General features: G+C 59.4%; 1 protein-coding gene across 1 annotated transcript in view; it reads right to left on the bottom strand.

The window, feature by feature from the left end:
- Positions 1-397: 397 nt before the first annotated feature.
- Positions 398-24,269, bottom strand: part of MFSD6 (major facilitator superfamily domain containing 6) — a 38,067-nt gene continuing 14,195 nt past the window's right edge. The window contains exons 3-7 of the mRNA XM_079782746.1: positions 18,269-18,366; positions 10,950-11,111; positions 9,566-9,664; positions 7,814-8,094; positions 398-5,172 (exon numbers count right to left, since the gene is read on the bottom strand). Coding sequence (XP_079638872.1) covers positions 4,957-5,172; positions 7,814-8,094; positions 9,566-9,664; positions 10,950-11,111; positions 18,269-18,366 — 856 coding nt within the window. The 3' untranslated portion in view covers positions 398-4,956. The remainder of the gene's footprint in view (positions 5,173-7,813; positions 8,095-9,565; positions 9,665-10,949; positions 11,112-18,268; positions 18,367-24,269) is intronic.

The raw sequence follows: 24,269 nt of genomic DNA, 5'->3' as shown, positions 1-24,269 counted from the left end.
TCCCTCCTCCTTCCTCCCTTTGCTTCAAGGCCTGTACCCGGGCAGCTGGGCAGCTGGGCACGCAGTGGAGCAGCTGTCCTTCGGGGGGAGCTTCGTGCCTCCGGCCGCCAGAGGTGCCTGGGGGCCTCCCGGAGCCCTTTGCTGGCCGCTGCCGGGCCAGGTCCTCCCCCAGCTCCCTGTCCTGAGCCGTGGGGCTCTGACACCAAGCAGTGCCGGTGAGCGTCCGCAGGCGGCCAGGCTGGAACGGCATGCCATTCACGCGCCGTTTTTGAAAGGTTTGAAGACACGTTTTACACGTCTCAGAAAGGCTTTGTGAATTAGTTATGTGGTTAGCCGGTACTGAGGATGTCTGAATGTCTGACTTTAGGAGGATGTCTGAATGTCTGACTTTTTAAAAAAAAATCTAGAAACGTCACAGATTTGAGATTTTAGGTTAGAATAGATGATGGGTTACATCCACACATCTAACCACGTGGACGATTAAAACCTGAGGTGACGTGCAGAGACGAAGAAGGACCTTCCATTACCCTGCATGTGACTGTCCCCGAGGGAGAGTGCAGGCTGTTAAACCGGCCTTTTGCCCAGCGGGTGGGAGGGGCCTGTGCGTTCTGGCGTGCTGGGCGTGGGGTCCGGAGAAGCCCGCAGCGAGAGGTATGTTTAGGCGACGCCAGGAGCCGGCTGCCTCCCGAGCCACCCCACTGGGTGTGACATTGGCGAGCTAACCGGGTGGCTGTGCCCCTGGGCGGTGACCCAGGACCCTCACTTTGCCATTGCCCTGAAGAAGACCTTGCTCACAGCAGCCAGCCCACGTGGTCTGCCCAGGTGCGGTCCCCAGCAGCCGTGAGACCGCGTGAGGATAGACGGTTGAACCCATAGGACCAGCAGACCCCTCTCAGAAGGCAACCTACAGGGGTCAGACACGGTAAGAGCCTGCTTGGTGAGCAGGAAGGAAAAGGTTGCTGTCACTCACATGTCAGTGTCATCAACCAACACGTGATGCACCCCCACCCCCGGGCCTAACCTCGCCGAAGTGACGGTACCCCGTGTGTGGGCACGACCGCCCCTCCTTGACACAGGCCCCGAGCGCCTTTTCCTCTCGGTGTCTACGCCTTTTCGCATCTTTTGTTCTCGACCAACACCCAACGCCCCTTCGGTGGCGAGCTGTGTACCGAGGTGTGTGACAATCCAGCCTTCCCGCGGCCCTGGAGCCTCGCTGTCTTGCGGTAACGGCACGTTTTTGCTGATCCCTGAATGTGCGGCCTAATGAGCCACCAGAGATGAGGGATGAGGATGCGCTCACCAGGAGAGACCTTAGGAGGTGCCTTCCGCGGGGTAGCTGCTCCGGGGGGAACCTGGCTGGTGTTGCTCAGTGGATAGAGCGTCGGACTGCGGACTGAAGGGTCCCAGGTTCAATTCCTGGGCAGGGCACATGCCCGGGTTGCAGGCTCGATCCCGAGTAGGGGGTGTGCAGGAGGGAGCCGATCCAAGATTCTCTCTCATCATTGATGTTTTTCTCTCTCTCTCCCTCTCCCTTCCTCTCTGGAATCAATAAAAACATATATTTAAAAAAACAATTGGGACGGGATGTTTGTTTGGTTTTGGCCCATCTTCCAGAAAAGCAGTGATGGAGAGGGGGAGGGTCGGGGTTAGGGGAGGCGTCAGCTCTGTCCTGGGCACTCGGGGCGCCTCTTCGTTTGAACCTCGTCACATCTCTCCCGTTCTGGTGCCGCGTCCATGTTGCGGTGAGGAGAGACTCGGCGGTGCAGAAGGTGCTGAAGACCCTTCGGAGCCGAAGTGTGGGCACAGGACTGGAGCCCCCGTGTCGGCGCCCGAGCCCTGGCTGCTTCCTTGTTGGTTTTAAACAGTCAGTCAAGGAAGCGGCCCACAGCTCACCCGTTCAGGGGTAACTGCACCTGCTGGTGCCGTGCACCGGCCGGTCACGTGTGCCTCGTAGGGTGTCCACACGGTGCTTCTCAACTCCCTGGGTGATGGACCGCTCCCCGCGACCCCGCATCCACCACAAACAATACTTTAGTAAAGCAAGTTAGAAAAATTAAATATTTTTAACCAGGACACACACAGTCCACGCCCCTCCTGGCTCCCGTGGCACGGGCCTTCAGTCCCTCCAACCTGAGCTTTCTCTGCCAAACCCTCTCCCCGCCGACAGAGCTGAGCGGGAGGTGCTGGGTTCCTCGGCGCCTGCCAATTTCCCAAGTGGAAACAGCCACACGGACGGTCCCAGGCGCGAGGCAGGGGTTCAGGCCAGGTGCTTTCTGGCTTGTTCTAAACGAAGCAGGTGCGGCCCCCATGCATCCTGGGGGGCGAGGGTGCTGGGGCACCTGCCTGCTGGCGTCGGGTTGGAGCTCGACGCCTGGCTTTGTGACCTTGACCCCGTATCTGAGCTGTGTTGGCCCCAGAGACCGCCTGGTGAACGGGGACGGTGACAGGGAAGAGCCGATCACCTCCTCAGCACATTAGGGGACCGGTGGGTGCGGTCCCCTTTCTCTCTAAATTCTCTTTAAAAACTTTTCACTGCCCTGACCGGTCTGGCTCAGTGGATAGAGCGTCGGCCTGCGGACTCAGGTTCGATTCCGGTCAAGGGCATGTACCTTGCTTGCGGGCACATGCCCAGTGGGGGGTATGCAGGAGGCAGCTGATCAATATTTCTCGTCGATGTTTCTGCCTCTCTATCCCTCTCCCTTCCTCTCTGTAAAAAATCAATAAAACATATTAAAAATAATAATAATAATAAAAACTTTTTACTGATCTCAGAGAGGAAGGGAGAGGGAGAGAAACATCAGTGAGAGAGAATCATGGCTCGGCTGCCTCCTGGGCACTGAGCCCCAACCCGGGCTGTGCCCTGACCCAGAATTGAACTGTGACCTCCTAGTTCAGGGGTCCATGTTCAACCCCTGAGCCACGCTGGCCGGGCTGGTTCCCCTTTCCCAGGAGTCTCTGCTTCACTCCAGCTGGGCTGCGAGAAACACTGCTGAAGTAGCGGCCCAGCACCCACAGCGCCCCCATCCGCATCGGGGAGTGCAAATCCGAGGGGAGCCCGAGCCGGTGGCCGCGCACGTGGCCGGTGACAGCTGCCTCCGTGAGCGGTCGGGCTTTCCCGGGCGGACGGAGCTCCGTGCCCGAGAGGGGTCTGTTCCACTTCAGGCTTCGAGGATGGCTAACCGTTAGCAGCTCACCTCTCTGCAGCCACGCACAGCCGCCCCGTGGCCAGTTCGCCCTCCCCCAATCAGGAGACGGTCTGAAGCCGGTCACGAAGGCGGTGATTACCAACCTGGGCGGGAGGCCCCGGGCATTCGCAGGAAGTCTCCGGAGGGGTTACTCAATCACAGTTAATGTGAATTCACATCCATCTGTTTTACGTGGCACCTGGGGGACAGGACGGCACGGCACACAGACCACGGGGCAGGCGTCTGCTCCACGGCCGGAGGCCACGGCTCCCATAGGCCACGGGACCGGGACGGGGACCCTCTGACTCATTCCAGGGGAAGCTCTTCCGTGGGTGTGGCCCATCGTGACCATTTAGGAAATGTTTAAAAATGGTATTTATTTTTATCTCGGCATAGCAACTGCATTCCCCAAGCAGCAGCTTTTCCAGCGAACACACCAGAACCGTAAACACGAGACACGGATCAGTCAGCGCGCACGGTGCACTCCCGGGCGAGGCCGCCCGCCGCACGCGCCTTTATTCTGTGGTCACATAAGCGTAATAAATACATCGGGTTTGGAAAGGTCACTTACGATGCGTCATGATAGCCTACGGTACAGTACGTCTCAGTTCAAGTGCAAAAATAACTATTTGCTTAACTCCACTTCTTTCCCTTATTATCTTTTAAGCTGTGTTTTGTGGGGCCAGACACCCAGGCGTGGAATGCCTTCCCCCGATGCAGTCTGGCGGACACAGAGGTCACGCAGCGCTCTCACTCTACCGCGGACCCGTGTGACGGGGCCAGGGAGTGAGCGAGTGGCGCTTCTTGACCGTCCCCCCTCTGCTCCCCGACAGCGACTGTCCACGCGGGACTGGCCCTCATTCCCTAGCGGCCCCCTTTCCCCGGCTCCCAGCTTCCCGTGACCTCGGCTCCCCTGGCAGCAGCGAGCCTGGCAGGCGCCAGCGGCCGTGGTCCCCACAGCAGCGGGGTGTCCACAGCAGCGGTGTATTCACAGCCACGTCCAGTGTCTGACTGTCCCCCCCAAAGCGCAGACCCACCCGTTACGTAATTTTACTCGTGGTCCCCGCCCCAGGCACTTACATCGTATACTGTTATTTGGAAATAGTACTGCTTCTCAAGGAAACCCTTGGAGTTCAGCGATTGAGGAAAACCCGCCCGCCGCGCCGAGCCTGGATCCCTGAACTGGACAGCGCGGTCGGGCCGCGCGGCCTCTCCGTGGCCAGCTCCCCGGGTCTCGGCCCGGGACACGGAGCGGGGTGTCTGGGAGGTGCCCTGCTCAGGGACTCGCTGCTGTCCTCGCGTTCCTCGCCGACAGACGTCCCTGCCGGCTCGGAGGGACCCCGAGGCCGCTTCCCAGGACTCCCCTTCCTTTTCCTAAACGTACAGACGCTGCGGCTGTTCCTGCTCGCGGGATCCTCTGTCGTACAAATGCTAACGGCGCTCCTTCCGAGAAACAGCGAGGCGGGGTCTCCTCCGTGCGCACTGAGCCAAGTAACTGGGTAACAACGAGGGGGACACGCCTCCGTGCGCACTGAACCCCCTCCACTTGGTGTGACTGCGGCCTCCCTCTCCCCTACCCCCCCGCCCAGAACGGGAGCCCGGGAGCCCCATTCGTCCCGCTGGCGCCGTAGCTGCCAGGCGTGTGCCCGCGCTGACGGGCAGGTACTCAGAAGCGGGTGGCGCGGGTGCTCAAGGTGGAGCGTGTGCCGGGCTCCGGCGCCTCCCGGTCCCGACGAGGCCCGTTCCGTGCAGGGGGAGGTGGGCAGGGCCCTCAGGGGCCCCCAGTGGCGGGCAGGGCCTGCGCGCCCCCACCCCCCTCGGCACGCGGGCGGGAGCCGGGCTGGGCGGGGCTGCTCTGCGTGGGGGATGCGGCTGATGGCGAAGGCGATGGCGGGGACGGCTGGCTCCCGGGCGCGCTGGCGGGGATGTCACGTGGGCCGGGCCGGGCTCCGGCAGCGGGAGAGTCTCCCCGGTTCTCACTGGTCCCCTGGGAGGAGGAGAAGGAGGCGGCTATGGTGCCAGCAACGCCACCCAGCACCCTTTCCCCACGCTTCCCCGGGAGGTGCGGGCCCGGGAGGCCTCCGGGGACCACGCGGGCAGGAGTGGGGAGGAGAGAAGGGCTTACCTTTCATCTCTCTTCCCGGGTGCAACTGCCAGAGCCGCATGGAAAACACAAACACCGTGAGCGGACGGCCCGTGGGCAGAGGACCGTCACTACACCCGCCCGCCACTACCGGGGCGCGGCTGTGTCCGCACAGATGGCGGGGGCTCCTGCTGAGACCCCGCAGTTCACCCGAGCACCCGCTGGCCTCACGGAAGAGGACCCCCCCTCCTCCCGAGACGCAGGGAAGGAGGTCCTGCAGGGAGGGGCCTGCCCGCTGGGGGTCCCGAAGTGCCGCTCACAGTGACCCGGGAGCGGGGAGACCCCACGCTGCACAGCACCCGGGAGGGGGGGGACCCCACGCTGCACAGCACCCGGGAGGGGGGACCCCATGCTGCACAGCACCCGGGAGGGGGGGACCCCACGCTGCACAGCACCCGGGAGGGGGGGGACCCCACGCTGCACATCGCCCGGGATTGGGAGGACCCCACGCTGCACAGCACCCGGGAGTGGGGGGACCCCACGCTGCACAGCGCCCGGGAGGGGGGGACCCCACGCAGCACAGCACCCGGGAGGGGGGACACTCGCTGCCGCGGCCAGGCCACGCTCGCTCTACCACCAGGCCACGCGCCTTAAACCGACCACACGGCTCTCCCTTCACAGCTGGGCGCCCACAGAAAGCTTTACTTCTGCGATTGATTCCAAAATGGAAGACATCTTAGTGATGGCTTCTTCCCAAGACGGAGCCAGACCAGCAGCTTTTACTGCAGGAACTGTGAACACGCCACAGAGGGACGGCCTGCAGCCTCAGGCGCTCCCATGAGAACGAGGAGCGAGTGCCCGAGCAGCGAAAACGGCCTCCGCCAACGCCGTCCTCCCCCCGGCCTCGCGTCCCGGCCTCATCCCGGCCTCACTCACGTCCCGGCCTCACTCACGTCCCGGCCTCACTCACGTCCCGGCCTCACACCCCGGCCTCACTCACATCCCGGCCTCACTCACGTCCCGGCCTCAAGTCAGGGCCGAGGCGTCTGGTTTAAATTACAGAGACGTGCCGAAACCGGTTTGGCTCAGTGGATAGAGCGTCGGTCTGCGGACTGAAGGGTCCCAGGTTCAAGTCCGGTCAAGGGCATGTACCTTGGTTGCAGGCTCATCCCCAGTAGGGAGTGTGTAGGAGGCAGCTGATCGATGTTTCTCTCTCATCGATGTTTCTAGCTCTCTATCCCTCTCCCTTCCTCTCTGTAAAAAATCAATAAAATATATTTTTTAAAAAATTACAGACGTTGGGTGCCGGCTCACGGGTGTGATGAGGATGGTTCCGATCTCTGAAAAGGAAGCTGCCCAGTCGCTCTTCCTTTTTCAGTCCTCGCCCTTTTCTTCTCCTCTGTGCCCCCCGAAGCCACGCTCCACATGCCGCTGCCGGGACTGACCCGAGCGAAAGGCAGGGAGGCGCCGACACGGAGGCGGGCTCATCGCCGCGGCCAGGCTGCCCCAGACGGCACACTCAGCACCCCAAAGGCGGGCTGGAGCCGTCAGCTACCCCAGTTTTATCGACCGCAGTCGACTCCCCTCAGGAGAGACCACGCTTCTCAGGCAAGAACATCACCCTTTTCCTTGTCACGGAGGCCCCGGCAGACCGACCCTTCCCCGAGTGCATGTCCTCGCAGCCAGAGGTCAGCATGACCACGGCTCCCCGACACCCCGGGCCCGCTCCGCAGCCGCGCCCACAGCATCTCGGAACCGCAGAGCCATGGATGCTGGGAATTAACACAAAACCAGAAGGCGTGCTTCGGCTCCGGCAGGCACACCTCTGGGACGCGGCACACACCTCCGCTACGCGCCTGTCACGGCAGCGAGCCCACCGCAGACCTCCCGCAGACGCAAACCCGCAGCCGCACCGCTGACAGAGGCCTGCCCAGGGAGGGAGGCAGCAGGGGAGGAGGCCTGCCCAGGGAGGAGGCCGGCCCAGAGAGGAGGCCGGCAGAGGAGGGAGGCCTGCCCAGGGGAGGAGGCCTGCCCAGGGAGGAGGCCGGCAGGGGAGGAGGCCTGCCCAGGGAGGAGGCCGGCAGGGGAGGAGGCCTGCCCAGGGGAGGAGGCCGGCAGGGGAGGAGGCCTGCCCAGGGAGGAGGCAGCAGGGGAGGAGGCCTGCCCAGGGAGGAGGCCGGCAGGGGAGGAGGCCTGCCCAGGGGAGGAGGCCGGCAGGGGAGGAGGCCTGCCCAGGGAGGAGGCCGGCAGGGGAGGAGGCCTGCCCAGGGAGGAGGCCGGCAGGGGAGGAGGCCTGCCCAGGGGAGGAGGCCGGCAGGGGAGGAGGCCTGCCCAGGGAGGAGGCTGGCAGGGGAGGAGGCCTGCCCAGGGAGGAGGCCGGCAGGGGAGGAGGCCTGCCCAGGGGAGGAGGCCGGCAGGGGAGGAGGCCTGCCCAGGGAGGAGGCCGGCAGGGGAGGAGGCCTGCCCAGGGAGGAGGCCGGCAGGGGAGGAGGCCTGCCCAGGGAGGAGGCAGCAGGGGAGGAGGCGGCTGAGGGGCGCAGTATACCTGCAGAGGCTGGATCTCCGAGGAGTGGCTCTCCCTGGCAAGCTGCATCATCTCTTTGACCTGGTAGAGGGCGTAGACGAAGGTCACCCAGGGGGAGGCGCTGACGCCCCAGGCGGGCTTGCTGGCGTCCTCCTGCTCCTCCTGGTGCTTGGTCTTCTTGGGCGGGAGGCGCGGCTCCACGCGCGGCAGGACGTCCTCCGGCTGCTGCTGTACCAAGTCGATGGTTGCTATGGGGACAGGACTGGATGGAACCGGGATCCTCTCCGCCAGCATGGTCTTGTCTGGAGAGAAAGTGACGTTCGAGTCATTGTGCAGCGTTTTCTACGTCCTTGAACAAACACAGGCATAAGCGGGCGACCCCGACCCCGCAGCGCGGTGGCAGCCCCAAGCGCCGTGTCCCGGGGCTGCTGCTCGGCGGACTCGCCGCCGCGTTGTGGGAGTTCTTTATGGACTTTGGGTGCTGACCCCTTACGGGCACCTGTATTGACATTGAGGGGACCAGCTAGTACTGGTCTTTCTTCCCGAGTAAGTTTTCATCAAAGAGCAAAGGAGTGTGAGGTTCATCTTCCAGGGTCTCTTGCAGGACTTAATCGACCTAACGTCTACTTGTTTACGAAATGTCTTGTTCGTCCACCTTAGCTATCACCTCTGTGGGCACCGGGTTCAGCACGGGGGGCTCAGGCCCACGCACAGGCCTGCCCCTTAAAGTAAGCATCAAAACGGAAAGGCCTGGGACGGCTGCCTTCATCGGCCTCGACGCAGGCCTGAGACCCAGGCTGGTGGGAGGCGTGAGCCCGTGAAGGTCAGAAAGAACAGCATGAGAAGACCTAGCACTGGTCTCCCTTTCTGGAGAGCTGGCTGAAATTAAGATCTGCCCCCGGAGTTTCTGTAAGAGCTGGCGTTCCTAACAGAGGCCCCTCAGGGGCCTGAGGCAAACGCCACTCCGAGGAGAGGACCCCAAAGATGAGGCCTGAGCGGACCTGAGGCTGAGCGGGAATGTCTCCTCTACTGGGGCCTTCGTTAAAGAAAAAGGAAAGACGTTGATTTAAAAAAGTTGAAAACTGCCCAGCTTGTGTGCTCAGTGGTTGAGCATCAACCTATGAACCAGGAGGTCAGGGTTCGATTCCCAGTCAGGGCACATGCCTGGGGTTTCAGGCTCGATCCCCAGTGGGGGGCATGCAGGAGGCAGCCCATCAGGGATTCTCATCATTGATGTTTCTGTCTCTCTCTCCCTCTCCCAAATCAATAAAAACATTTTTTTAAGTTGGAAATTTGTTCTCATGTAAACATTATAGCTGCTGTAAGTGTCTTTCTGTATAACAGTCTTAATGAAGCCATACCGAATTGAGGGAAAACTTCAAAGTGAAGGTTTCGAGCCTTTTTTTCGAAGGAAGGTAAAATCATGGAGATCAATAGTACGTCTTATCCCTAGTAGCACACTTACTGTGTAGCCTTCCGTCTACTGGGTTTACATTTTACGTACCTTCAGAGTACGAGAGAAACGTAAAACCAAGGCTTCCAATAAACAACACAACACGCCCGGCTGCCCGAATGACCACTCTTCTTTTCAGCACCGTGGTGGCTCCCCCCGCCCCGCCCCGCCCCCACCCCGCAGTCCGCAGTCCGCAGGAGTCCCTGGGAGCACCGGGGAGCCCAGTCCCCGGGCCTCTCCCCACCTCTGGGCTCCGCGGGGCCCGTGTGGGTTCCCGTGGCTTCACCCTGTAGACCCCAGGAAAGCACGGGCAGGTCTACCTTCTTCCTCGTCCGGCACTGCCAGCCACTGGATCAGGGCGAAGAGCAGGAGGATCACCAGGCAGCCCATGCCGATTCCCCGGAAGGTGGCAGCAGCCCCTGTGGAAACAAGCCGAGCTCTAGGGGAGCCCCAGGGAAGGCAGGCAGCCCTTCCCCAAAACTCAGCGTTCGCTGCAAGTTCAGGACAAGGCAGCAGAGCGTGGGATGAACAGGTGGCGGCAGATGGCCACAGCGTCATAGAATGGGACACACATGACCCAGGGGGGGTGTCAGGGGGCCCAGGGGGGTGTCAAGGGGCCCAGGGGGTGTCAGGGGGCCCAGGGGGGTGTCAAGGGGCCCAGGGGGTGTCAGGGGGCCCAGGGGGTGTCAGGGGGCCCAGGGAGGTGTCAGGGGGCCCAGGGGGGTGTCAAGGGGCCCAGGGGGTGTCAGGGGGTCCAGGGGGGGTGTCAGTGGGCCCAGGGGGTTTCAGGGGACCCAGCGAGGTGTCAGGGGGCCCAGGGAGGTGTCAGGGGGCCCAGGGGGCCCAGGGAGGTGTCAGGGGGCCCAGGGGGGTGTCAGGGGGCCCGGGGGGTGTCAGGGGGCCCAGAGGGGTGTCAGGGGGTCCAGGGGGTGTCAGGGGGCCCAGAGGGGTGTCGGGGGGTCCAGGGGGTGTCAGGGGGCCCGGGGGGTGTCAGGGGGCCCAGGGGGTGTCAGGGGGCCCAGGTGCTGGCACTGGGCCTGTCATGGTCAAATGTTAAAACTGCGTTTATGAACGACTGAGAGCCTTCACCATCAAACTCCTGGTGCTCTCCCCGCCGTGAGGACGCCGACCTGACTGCGCCGCCCTGTTCATGTGGCTGGAGCTCAGGCAGCGCCAAACCCAGGCCGCCCTGCCCCCCTCCCGCACAGGCCTGAGCGGTGGGGCCCGGAGCAGAGGACCTCATCCCGGCCCAGCCCGGCGTTTCCGAGGGGCGTCCGACGGGGCGGACACATGAGCCGGCCCAGCCCGGCGTTTCCGAAGGGCGTCCGACGGGGCGGACACGTGAGCCGGCACAGGCGGGTGTCCCGGTTCGAATCTCAGCGTGGACTAACGACGGTGGGTTTCTCCGCTGGGCGTTCCCGGCGGCGTCCGGGGCGCGGACTGCGAACCACGGCCCTGTGCTCAGGCCTCGCTGGGCCCCTGAGGCGGGTGTGGCCTCGCCCTGGCTGTGGTCGGGGCGCGCCCGGTGACAGCGCTGCCCTCGCCCTCACGACACGGTGTGCAGTCACGACCCACGAGAGCCGGAGGGACTGTGCCCCGGAGCCCGCCTCTGCCGTCTTCAGGAGCAATCAGAGTTCACGGAGGGGTCACTGAAAAATCGTACGTGTCCCCCCAGAAGAAAGGGAGGAAGAAAGCCGTTCTTACCAAAGTAGTTGACCAGCACGCCTCCGATCATGGCCCCGCAGCCTCGCCCCAGGCCCAGGTGCAGGCCCTGCAGGATGCCCTGCGCCGACGTGCGCAGCTCGGGGGGCACCGCGGCGCTCAGGTAGGAGATGCAGGCCGCCCAGATGGCCGCGTGCGTCACGCCTGCAGGGGGAGGGACGGGTGAGCAGCAGCCTCAGGCCCCTTCCAAACAGGAGCCCCTCACTTAGGTCACACACATCTATCTGTGAGAGAGACGTTCTGTTTACCCATGCGTAACGTAGGGTTTACCGGCACCGTTTTCAAGTGCATCCTTCGTGGCATTAGTACATTCACACTGCTGTGCAGCCTTCACCACCCTCCATCTCCACAACTTCAGCCCAAACTGAAACTTCCCCATCCAACAGGAACTGCCCCAGGCCCTGGGCACCCCATCCTACTTTCTTTCTTTTTTTAAAAAAATATATATTTTTATGGATTTCAGAGAGGAAGAGAGAGGGGGAGAGATAGAAACATCAATGATGAGAGAGACTAGTCGATCGGCTGCCTCCTGCACACCCCCCACTGGGGATAGAGCCGGAAATCCAGGCATGTGCCCTGACTGGGAATCGAACTGTGACCTCCTGGTTCCTGGGTCGACGCTCAACCCCTGAGCCACACGGGCCGGGCCCCCATCCTGCTTTCCGTCGCTGAGAATGTGAGTGCGCTCGGTGCCTCGTGTAAGCGGGCCCCGCAGCGCTGGTCCTTCTGTGCCCGCTCACTCCCCTTAGCACCGTGGTCGGCAAACTGCGGCTCTCGAGCCACATGCGGCTCTTTGGCCCCTTGAGTGTGGCTCTTGCACAAAATACCATGGCCTGGGCGAGTCTGTTTTGAAGAAGTGGCGTTAGAAGAAGTTTAAGTTTAAAAAATGTGGCTCTCCAAAGAAATGTCAATCGTTGTGCTGTTGATACTTGGCTCTGTTGACTAATGAGTTTGCCGACCACTGCCTTAGTACAATGTCGCCAGAGTCCCTCCGTGCTGCAGGGCGTCCCGAATGCCTTCCCTCTGAGGCTCACACTCCGGTGCACGGGGGACACGTTTGGTTCACCGCCTGGCGGTGGGCCTTTGGGTTGTAGCCGCCTTCCGGCTGCTGTGAGCACCGCTGCTCTGACCGCTGGGTGCCGGTGTCTGAGTCCCCGCTGTGTTCCCGGGGATGAGCTCCCAGAAGCGGGGTTACTAGGTCCTGTGGGTAATAATCCGTTAACCGGTTAACTGCCTCGGTGTTTTGAATGTCAGTGAAAAGGCCCACCGCTGCGTCTACAGACGCTTACGGCGTCCCAGTGGTTAAACGCCGAGGGCCGCCCAGCTGTCCAGGCGCCGCGCCCTTCTCCGCGCCCGACACGCACAAGAGCCCGGCTTTCTCGTTACGGTCCGTGTTGTTTATAACCACAGCAGCGGGGGGGGGGGGGGGGGTGTCTCCCGGGGTTCGGATTTGCATTCCCCAGTGACTTCTGAGCATCTTTTCCTTTTTTCTTTTCGGTTTATTGGCCATTTGTGTATCTTCTCTGGAGAAATGACGGTTCCGATCCTCTGCTAGCTGTTTCAAACTCGATGGTCAGGTTGTTTTTTGGGTTTTGGATTTTTTTGCTGTTGAGTTGTAAGAGCTCTTTATGTATTTTGGGTATTGGGCACCTATATTGACATTAAGATTATTTCCCACTTTTTTCATTATAATTAGCAACATGATGAACATTGTTGGAGATACAGCTTTTTATGTATCTTAGATTATGTCCAGTGCCTGGCATTCTACAGGCGGGGTTCTTAACAAAGGGATGTAACAAGTTTTATGCATTTTCACATATAATTCCCGTTTGTTTTCCATTCACAATGCCTCATCATTAGATCGTCACCATTTGTTGGGAGGGAGGGGAGAGTAGAGATAACGGGTGTGGGGGGAGTTGGTCGTCATTTTGATGGAGAGCAGCTGCACAGTGTGTGGATTTAAATCTTTAGCTGCTTTAAATGTAATAAAAAGGTGGTAACACGACAGGCTCACAAACGGGAGGGATGAGAAACCACGCGGTTCTGGTAGGCTGAGTCAGGGACTTGCTCCCTGAGAAACAATCCGCGTGGAGGTGCTATCATCAGAGACTCCTAGCCTGTGCTCTGGAAAGTTGAACTGAAGGATTAATATAAATTTAAGACTTAATCTGACATTAGTCTGCTCCTGGACAACCAAAACCTGGACAAAACATGGGAATTTATTGTCCCCAAGATACTGGACATCAGCAGCAAGGACAGCAACCTGCGAGGAGGGAGAAGGAGGAGCCCCGCTTACTGCCTGGGTAGGGTTTGAAGGCCTCAGGCAGAGGAGGGGCCCTGGGGTGAGGAGGTGGAGTGGACAGTCTGGGGGCCCGAGGCGGCTGGAGGTCCAGAGGTGAGGACCAGGGAGGAGAGAGGACGGGGAGGGGAGAGAGGACGGGGAGGAGAGAGAGGACGGGGAGGAGAGAGGATCAGGGAGGGGAGAGAGGACGGGGGGGGGGGGGGCGGGGGGGAGAGAGGACGGGGAGGAGAGAGGACGGGGAGGAGAGAGGATCAGGGAGGGGAGAGAGGACAGGGAGGAGAGAGAGGACGGGGAGGAGAGAGAGGATGGGGTCCTGCAGGAGTTGCCCTCAAGCATTCAAGAGCACCGATCAGCAGAGCAGGTGCAGACACTGGCAAAGCCAGGAAAGAGCCACCGGAGAGCCTTTCAGAGCAGCGCTCAGCCCAGGCCGGGCCAGGAATAGTACTGGCCTCACCGGCCAAACCGGAAAAACTCGATTCCTGGGATGGATGGGGACTCGAACAGTCGGGTGACGTGACGAAAGAACCCGCCCTGGTCTAACACGCTCCACCTCCTGATCTGCAGCAGCAACACCCCGACACCCCGAAGGGTCCCTGTTTCCAAGTAACGCGGCGTCACACCCAGCAGCCGCAGGGCGGGGTCACAGTGGCCGGCAGACACTCCCCGTCCCGGACCCCCTCGCTCACTAGATCCTATGGAGTCAACACTACCTTCCCCTCACACTGGATCGCACGCCCTGCAGTTAACAGGAGGACATCACACCAGCTTCTCTCAGGCTTACGTATGTTTCAGGCATCATTTCAACGAGGTTATTTTTTAACCAGAAATATGGGCTAGCTGACTAAGGTAGTATGCACGCTTATTTAGTTTCCACAGAAGTCAAATAAAATATTTGCTTTACCGGGCAGAACAATTCCAGTCTCTCAGAACTGGGCAGTGCCTGCCTGGGATCTTAACTAGAAAAGCTGGCACGGTGGTATTATTAAATATATTATTAAAGATGCTGTCGATGCCATTTCTTTTCAGAGACATATGTTTTTATTCATTAACAACACTAAGGAAAAAACTCAAAAACATGCCAAGAACTAAAAGGAATTTATTCAAAATTCATTGAGATTCAACAGTAACTTCTAACATAGGTTTTGATATCATGTCTTAAAGATGAATCATTAGCTTGGCTCAGTGGATAGAGCGTCGGCCTGCGGACTGAAGGGTCCCAGGTTCGATTCCGGTCAAGGGCATGTACCTTGGTTGCGGGCACATCCCCAGTAGGAGGTGTGCAGGAGGCAGCTGATCGATGTTTCTCTCTCATCAATGTTTCTAACTCTCTATCCCTCTCTCTTCCTCTCGGTAAAAAACCAATAAAATATATATTTTTTTAAAAAGATGAATCATTAAAGGCCTGAAACCTCACCAAATGGTTGCAAAGACCCTTGGATGGGTCTTTGAGTCCATGTCGGCAACCAATCGCAGGGCTGCCGCGTAGAGAAAGATGGGCTACGCATTTATGTGACCCCAGAAATAACAAACGCGTGGTTGCTATAGTTTTAGATCAAATGTAATTTTAGCAGCTATTCTCTTAAGTGGGAAGGCTTGGGCACACACAGAATCTCCCAATAATAGGGTTTCCACTTTTCTTTTTAAAATCTCAGGGTTTCCCCAAAACTTGGAGTCTCCTGAGATCAGAAAGCCAGGGCTGGCCTCAGTCAGGATGCTCTGAAGCTCTTCTGAGGGTGTGCTGGTTGGCACTGCGGGGCAGATGTGAAAGGCTTCTCCAATTGGGCTTCCTTATTGCTCTCTGAGGCTGATTAGATATGGGCAGTGCATCCTGGAAAGCAGCTCAGGGCATTGACTGAAGGGAGAGCAGGAAGGCCTGCGGTAAAAAAAGGCTCGACCGAAAGCAGAAGAACGGAAGCCGCTCGGCCTGTCTGCTCCAACACCGTCCAGGGCGGCCGTGGAACGCAGCTCCTCGAAATACCCTGTTTCCCACTGTCATGTACGTGGGAGGGTCCACATCCTTTCCTGGGAAGGAAACTGGCCACAGGAAACAGTCCACAGAGGGGCCTGGGTCGGTAACATCCCCTCTGGGCACCAAGGACAACGGGAGACGTGCGGTTCTTGCTCTTACACGTGAGCAGGCAACCTTCTCGCGATCCTGTTGATAATCAGAAACTCCTGCCCGTGTTTTCACTCCAGTTCTGTCTGGTCCTCTGCTTTTAAAAGAATGCAAAAGCCGTCCAGAAATCCAAAAACCCTCCCCCGTTCTCCTACTTGTAAGACAAGCACGGAAGTCTGGACAGCTGTGCTCCCTGAATCAACTTCCCTCTCAGATTTGGGGGTGAAATAGGTCATACACTTGACTTTTTATGAGAGAGCTGGGAAAAGTAGTCGACGATTATCCTCCCTTTGATGAAATAAGTGTGCAAATTTAGTCAGTGGCCTATAATGAATCCTCAACCGAACATGTTTTTTTCCATTGATTTTTAGAGAGAGAGGAAGGGAGGGGGAGAGACAGAGAGAAACACGGATGTGAGAGAGACACAGAGTGGTTGCCTCCCACATGCCCCCAACCAGGGCCGGGAGTCTGCAACCAAGGTACATGCCCTTGACCGGAATCGAACCTGGGACCCTTCAGTCCACAGGCCAATGCTCTATCCACCGAGCCAAACCAGCTAGGGCAGAGCTACAATTTTTTAAACCCTTTAGTGTGAGATAACTAAGTTGGTGGATAAAACAATAAGAATAAAAAGATGCCAGTCCCCCCCATACACACACACACCAGCAGCAAAGGCACACCAATCGACTCTCCTTACATCATGTGTTAACCTTTCCTTGGCTCCTGTCACAAAGCTACTGGCATTTGTGAGTGACCATTCAATACCAACTCATATAACAGGTGCTTCACAAAGAAGTTTGAGTGGCCAGTCAAGGAATGGCTCTCAAAGACCAGGTCACAGGAGCTGAACTTCTCAGTCCTTCCTCACCATAGCTGGGGTTTCCCAGGATTCTCTTCGACGCCTACAGAAGCAGAGGCGTTTCATTCCACCTGCTGCCAGGCCCTTAGCTGTTTGGGGACACACTGACATTTGAGTGACCTAGAACCATCCTATATGATAAAGATGTAATATATAAATGACCGTTACGCCGTGAAGCGTAACGACCGACTGCATAACTACCAGATCACGGATCAGCAGGAGGGTGGGGTAGCAAGCTATGAGGGAGGGCAGGGGGGGCAGGGGAAGCTATAGGCGGGCGGGGCAGAGAGAGCCCTGAAGGTCAGCCTGGTGAACATTGTAAGAGACTGATTCTTCCTAAAACCAGCCAACCAGCCAACCAACCAGCCAACCAACCAACCAGCCAACCAACCAACCAACCAACCAGCCAACCAGCCAATCAGCCAACCAGCCAACCTACCAGCCAACCGGCCAACCAGCCAACCAGCCAACCAACCAACCAGCCAACCTACCAGCCAACCAGCCAACCAACCAACCAACCAACCAGCCAACCAACCAGCCAACCAACCAACCAGCCAACCAACCAACCAGCCAACCAACCAGCCAACCAACCAACCTACCAGCCAACCTACCAGCCAACCAACCGACAGGCCCTGAGCAGGCAGGGGAGGAGGAATGTGTGGCCCGGGTGCCTGCAGCTCTGGGACAGGCAGACCTTGGGGTCCAGCTGCTTCAGGCTTTAGTTTAGAGCAGGGGTCCTCAAACTTTTTAAACAGGGGGCCAGTTCACTGTCCCTCAGACCGTTGGAGGGCCGGACTATAGTTAAAAAAAAAACTATGAACAAATTCCTATGCACACTGCACATATCTTATTTTGAAGTAAAAAAACAAAACGGCAAAAACACCGCATGTGGCCCGCGGGCCGTAGTTTGAGGACGCCTGCTTTAGATGTTTCCTTGTCGCTCGCACACGTCTAAGGGGCAGGGGCAGCTCTGCTACAGCCACTCGGGGGCCAGGCTGCGGGCTCGGTCTCCCGCCGGCAGGTGGGGGGAGAGGATGGCGCTGGGGCTTTCATGGGCTGGAGTTAGAAGCGACACCTCATTTCTGCTCACACTCCGTTTCACACGAAGAGCTGACCCTCTGGATCCCATGACTCTGGGGGGGTTTCTGGGTCAAGTGGGTTTTGTGGGGGCTGGAGAGGTCACCTCAGGCCACTCAGGGGCGAGCTCATGGCGAGTGGTTCATCTTGGACCTCATGAGGAGACGTTATGCTGGTGGGGCCGCGCTTGCGCCCTCGGGGTCGGGGAAATGACCTCAGCGATCTCTACGCTAAGGAAACTGTAGGTCATCGGAGACTGTGCAGTACAGTGAGTGGCCCAGGAGACCTCAGTCCCAGGCCCTCGTCCCGAGCCTTTATTTTCCTCGTCATGCCGACCACCCAGTGGCCTGGCCCACCGCTGCCAGGGGTTCTCGGGGCATCGCCTGGGAAGGCGAGCTAACGCGGCGGTGAGCTCCGAGGAGGCGCCGGTGCTCCTGACCCCAAGGAAAGCGCCTTGGAGGCGTTCCCAGAGATCTGCGGAAGGAAGCGGGCATCCAGGCACCCATCAGGGCGGCTGCTTGGGCAAAGGCCCAAGGGGAGACCACGGCCTGCGTAGCCTTAGTTATAAATCGCTAGAAGTGACAAAAATAGCCGAAGCTATAAAATAATTGTGACTCATTAAGTGCCGTTAACCTACAAAAACAAACCACCCAGATCTCTACCAGACAGACCCATTTAATTTAAAAAACACCCGCGGATGTCCACGCCCAGCCATTGTCCACAGGAGTTTATCCTCGGTTCCTCTTCCTTTGTTTAATCGCAGGGTGTGGGTCAATCCAGCTCTGCCTGGCTCCACCCAGGGCCACGGAGGCCACCTCTTCCCTAGCCACCCCTCAGATCAGACAGAGCAGCAGCCCCGCTCCTCTGTGCAGGCCCCTCGCTGCACCGGGCAGGGAACAGCCCGACGTGGAGGGGGGTGGGGGGGCGGGGGGCAGTGGGGGACTCACCCTGGAGCACCTCCATGGGCAGCACGGTCCAGGCGTTCTGCAGGTAGGAGATGTAGATGTAGCGCGCCGTGTTGCAGGCCAGGCCGATGTACAGAACCCTGGGGACGCAGAGGACAGTCAGTGGGGCCCGGGGTCAGATACAGAGCACGCAGGTGTCCCTTCTGTTGTCCCCGCCCAGCCGCCCATCCCCCAGACCACCCTCCAGGCTGAGCCGGGGGGGGGGGCGGGGGGGGGAGCATCCCCCAGACCACCCTCCAGGCTGAGCCGGGGAGCGAGGGCTCCTCGGGAGGCAGAGGACTGCTCCTGACATATCGGCCCTCGGCCTCCCACACTGGCCAGCGTGAGGGCGACATCCTTCCTGAGCCCCATCAGTGCAGGAGGGGGCGCTGTCAGCTAGTCCGGGCACCCCGCCAGCTGCGGTGACGTGGCTTCCTTCCGGGCGGGGGGGGGGGGGGGGGAGGCACACGCCTGGAGGAGCGACCTCCCCACGAGGGGCGGGCCAGGAAGGACAGGGGAGCGTGACTGTGGACGTGGCCTCGCGGCAATCCCCCAGACACCAAGCCTCCTCACAAGGACACTCTCAAGGTCATCCAAGCTGCCAGCCAGCGATGGCTAATAAACTGTGGGAATCAGAAACTTTTTCCTCTTAGTTCCTTGCCTGTTTTTTTAAAGCATGAAGCCACTTGCTGCGTTCCCCCTCGCAGCCAGCACCACCAAAACCACGAGGAAAAACACACTCAGCCCAGGCCCACGGCGGCGTGTGTCCAAGCACCTAAGGCCACACGCGCTCGCTCTGGACGGGCGGGCGCTTCTCTGTACGAAACACAGCCTGAGGGGGGCTTCTCTGTCCTGGCGGCTTCCCATGTCCTGTGGGTTCTCCCAGCCTCAAAGCTTCTCCTGTTTGAACTCCGGAGGGCGGAAACCAGAAGGTAAAAGAAAGAAACCAACACGACCATCACTGGTCTTTTCCTCCTCTCTAGCGCGCAACTGTGTTTATGTTCAAATCATTCCTATAAATACTGTCCTTTTCCAACATCGGGTCAGGGAGAGGAAGTGCGCCGAGGCTCAGCGGGCATTAACCGCAGATCGGGGACAGGCGGGTGGGAGAAGGCGAAAAAAAATAAAATAAAAAAGGTTGGGGTGGGAATGGGATGGGAAGCGGGTCAGGGACTGAGGCGCGCTCAGGATGGGAAAGGTCTGGGTTAGAGTCTGTGGACATGACGTTCTTTGAACTTGTCTGTTTTGAGGGGAAAGTCTATGTCTCGGTCCTCTTTGATAAAAAACCTATTCCACAAACTTGCTAACGATCCACCACCCAGGGTCCCTCTAGGACACAAACAAGAAGAAGAGCCCACAGGAAATTCACGCAAAATGCACACGGTTACACACACCTGTGTCTCCTCCTTGTTCCAAGCCAGCTCTGCGGACGAGCGCGACCCGGCCTAACCGGGATCAGCCACCCTCCCGCACAGGCCACCAGTGAGCGGGCCGGGCCTGGGCCTCCTCACCCACTGGGCCTGCTGTGGTGTGAAAGCAACCACAGACCCACAGTCCGTGAGCGGCCTCACTGCTGTTTCCACAGAATCTGACTTGTAAACCCTGACATGTAAGCCTCACCTGCTTTCCAGTGTCACAGGGATTCTCCTTGTGACTCTGTTCAACCCCTTAAAGGTACAGAGACCATCCTTGGCTCACGGCCGGGCCATTCACAAACAGCAGGCCCGACACGGCCATGCTGCGGCTTGCCAGCCCCGGCCTGGCTCGGGCATCTCTCTGGCTGCCCGTCGGCTCTGCTCAGGGAACTGGTAGAGCTGCCGGGGTCGAGGCCCGGGCACTGCGGCGACGCTCTCTGGGCAGCGGGCACGGCGCCCCGGAAAACTCCGCGATCGCCCGGGGCCCAGCCCGGGGGGGCGGCCGCGGGCTCATCCCAGGCAGCTTGCAGGAATGCTCTCCTATGTTCCCAGCGTAGGAACGTTGCTAATACACCGTCCTTGTGTCTGCATCGCCTCTCCCGAACCATCCTTCTGAGCCCAATCCTGCGTCAGGGTTACCACGACGACCAACGGTTGCTCAGTCCAGCCCAAAGTCCCAGCCGAAAGCGGCCCGGGTCCGCCAGCCGTCTAAGGGACAGACTGGCTTCGCCTCCAGACCTGTGCGCGCACTCCAGCTGCTGGGCCCGACTGCTGGGCCCGGGGCCTCCCGTGGCCACTACCCAGCCCGCGGCTCTGAGTCGATGTCTCCTTCGCTTCTCCCCAAGTTCTGATCGTTCTGATCGCGGCGGCCCTGGGACCCAGGGCGCCTTAGGGAGCAAACGCCCAGTGAGAAGCACCCGGGCTCGTCCCTCCCTCTCTCCGAGCCCGTCCTCAGGTCCAGGAGGGACGGCACCTCCTCTGCGGGCTCCTTCAGATCACTGTCGCCCAGGGAGTGGCCCCAAATGGGCACTCAGCACATGGCAGCCTCGTTGTTGTTGTCGTTATTATTATTTAAAGGAGAGTAACCAGGACCCTTTTGTTTTCTGGAAACAGTTTTATTGCAGAATTTCGAGAGAGAGAGGCGTCCTCGCCTTCCTTCCTCGCCAGCGTCCCGGGGCAGCCGCGGCTTCAGGAGTGGCCAGGGCAGGCCCGTGCGCGGAGAGCGAGGCCGCGTTCTGCTCTGAGACTGGGAAAGGCCGCTGGGAAGTACCTCAGCGACCCGCGAATCCCTTTATATCCGAGCGGAGTATTTAGTATTTAACCCGCCGCGTGAGCCGCCGTCCTGGGGTGGATTTATATGCTGAAGGCCCGAGTCCTAAACCCCCGCGCCTGCGATAACTGCATCTGGGGAGAGGCCTTTCGAGAGGGCGTCGTGGGGAAGTGATGTCGGGGGCAGAGAGACGGCTGGCGGTCCCTGCAGGTCCGGGCACCCCGGTTACAGATCACTGGACACCAGAAGGGAGGAGCAGGACAGGCAGAGGGAGCACGGGGACCAGGGCTGACCGTGGACCCCAGGGGTGTACGCGGCTGGTCCCCCCGGAATGACGCGCATCTCCGGCACCGGCACCGAGCCCTGCCGTGACCGTGTGAGAGGACGTGCCTGTGGTCTGGGGAAGGAGGCAGGAGAACACCTCCCTCCAAGCTCTTTAGAAAGTCATTAAAATAGGAGGTTTAGGCCTTGTGAGAGAGTTACACTTTAGTCTAGACAAGTCCCTGTTTTCTCATACCCAGCCCGCCCCAGCCAGCTCCCATGATGCCACGTGACCGCAAACGCCCCTCGGGGTGCCCTGCCCCTCCAGCAGAACAGGCCTGCCGCCTGCCGTACGCTCCACCATCGCTTGTCCGCCCCCCTTCTTGTCCCCTCGTGGTGGCATCTCCTGCCATCTGGTGCCCCACTCCCAGGCCTGGCTGGTTTAAAAGGAACAGAGCTGCCCGGCCGGTGTGGCTCAGTGGTTGAGCGTCGACCTATGAACCAGGAGGTCACGGTTCAATTCCCGGTCAAGGTACATGCCCGGGTTGCGGGCTCGATCCCAGGAGGGAGCCGATCCAAGATTCTCCCTCATCGATGTTTCTCTCTCTCTTTCCCTCTCCCTTGCTCTCTGAAATCAATAAAAAATATACCTATATTTTTAAAAAGAACATAGCTGGCATTCTCTGAGCTACCGTCATGGCCCAGTCTCCTGCCTCAATGGTAGCAGAGCAGCCAGATGGAGGGAGACGTAGCCACAGGGCCCACGACCTGAGCACCCTGGGGCTGGGACGGCCATGCCTCATGCCCAGACCAGGTGCCTCGCTGGACGTGGCGGAGCCAGGGCCCACGTCTCCCTTTCCCCTCTGCCTGGCACCTCTGCCCGTGGGAGTCCTCCCGTGACAGGAACCATCCCTCCGGGGGACCTCCCCAGGGTCTCCCAGCTCCCCTGGCTCCTCCCCGGCTCTGTCCCTCCGTTGCCATCGGAGCGCTGGCCACAGCTGCAGGCGCACAGGGCCTGGGAGTCCGGGACAAGGCTGTGCCGGCTTTATCTGGGTACTTAGAGGGCCTGCCTTGCTCAAGTACTCAGAGAGTCACAGCAACAACATTTAACACAGTCTCAAACGCGCTGATAAGCGATGAAGGCAGCAAGAGCTGTTCTCCTGAAAGGCCTTTCTCCCGTGGCCACAAGGGTCACGGACGGGATGACTCTCCCCCGGGGGCCCCATTCCCGCGGGGCGTTTGGGGTCCCTGACCCCTGCGTGCCGAATGCCAGTCTCTGAAACAACGGAGAAGGCCCCAGACATTCTACACACCTGCTGCTGAGAGCCTCTGGGCAGGTCTCTGAAAGCAGTGCTTCCTGGTCGTGTAGCATCAAGTGTCCTGTGTGTGTGTGTGTGTGTGTGTGTGTGTGCGCTTCCCGCTCCTAGTTACGTTAGCACATACACAGACCGAGAAGGAGACAGAAACCAAACCACGATCGATGGCTATCTTGGAAATTTCTGATTACAGGGCCCTTCATTGTCTAAAGAATATATTTCTGTAGATTTTGAGTTTGTATAGTGAATTATGTATTTTTCCCCTTAAATATATTTTTATTGATTTTAGAGAGGAAGGGAGACAGAGAGAGAAACATCAATGATGAGAGAGAATCACTGATAGGCTGCCTCCTGCACGGCCCACACTGGGGATCGAGCCTGCAACCTGGGCCTGTGCCCTGACCGGGAATCGAACCGTGACCTCCTGGTTCACAGGTCACGATGCTCTACCACTGAGCCACACTGTGGGATGGTGAGAAGGGTGGTGCACAACCACAGGAGCGACATCCCCTCGGATTAGCCCTGCTCCTTAACTGGTGAGAGCCTCGGGCACCGAGCCGAGAAGCCAGCCCAACATGACACTGGTCACTGCTTTCCCCGGCGCACGGCCCCTCCTCCCACAGCGGCCTTTTGTCCTGAACTATGAATAGCGCCACGAACAGTAAGGCCGCTGTTCGCCACTCAGCCTGGCAGCCATGACATCATAGGGAGACACAGTTCTCCGCAAAGATGTTCTTCCCCGCGGGCTGCGGAAAACAAATTACAGCCTTTCAGCTCTCGATCATAACTCTCCTGTTTCTGAGACTCTACAGCTTATAGTTTAATAACGAGAATCTGTACTTGAAGCAGCTCTCGGTGGCTGTCCCTGTACAAAGGAATATCAGCGTCACCGCAGGCAGCGGGGAAGGCACAGACAAACAGAAATCTACCCACGTAAAGCAATAACAGCATCACTACCACCGCCCGCACGCCAGCCACTCCAGCGATGGCAGCTCACGGCCGCGAAGCCCTGAGCGAGGGCACGACCGAGGACCTAAACGATCGACAGCGTCAGAAAGGGTCGGGGAGGAAATGGCAAACGGACCACGATGTTTTTTGAGGGGGAATGTTGGTGAGAGGCACAATCGTTTGAACTTGGCAGCCTTAACGATCTGTACGCTTCTGGTACTGTACGAAGTCACTGTGTTTTCACCCAGTTCCAGGGGTCTTGTAGGTACGATCAACATAACAGATCGGAAGGCTGACAAAGCAATAGCAAAATAAAAAAGAAGGAACTGAGCCCTTACGATACGCCAGGCCTGTTCTGAACAGTTGCTGTGCTTTATCTCGCTCAGCCCTCAGAGGAGACCAGGAGGTAGGCACTAGGAGGCTCTCTGTTTACAGAGGACAAAAGAGACTGTGCCACGTGTCCCAGGCCACAGGCTCGCGCACAGAGCCGGGTGCTGGCCGGGCAGCCGGAGCGCGCCCCACGGTGACCACCGCGCACACGGCCCTTCGGGAACGAGCACAGGAGCCCCCCCCCCCCCCCCGAGGAAGCACAGCCCTGGCCCCTCTCCACGTTTCTCTGCCCCCATCTCTGCTCCTCTCACTGCTCTTCCCGTCCCTGCCCTCCCTCCCTGCTGAGTCTTCAGTCCACTGACACTCAGAGGCCGCTCAGGCGGCGGCACCGGAGCGGGGCGTGGGCCCGGGACAGTGAGCAGCGTGCGGCACGACCCCTCGGAACAGAGCACGCTTCCATCTGA

Source organism: Cnephaeus nilssonii, assembly GCF_951640355.1.
Source record: "Cnephaeus nilssonii genome assembly, chromosome: 10".
NCBI classification, from domain to species: domain Eukaryota; kingdom Metazoa; phylum Chordata; class Mammalia; order Chiroptera; family Vespertilionidae; genus Cnephaeus; species Cnephaeus nilssonii.
Note: the sequence above shows the minus strand (reverse complement) of the source record. Positions and strands in the feature narration are given on the sequence as shown.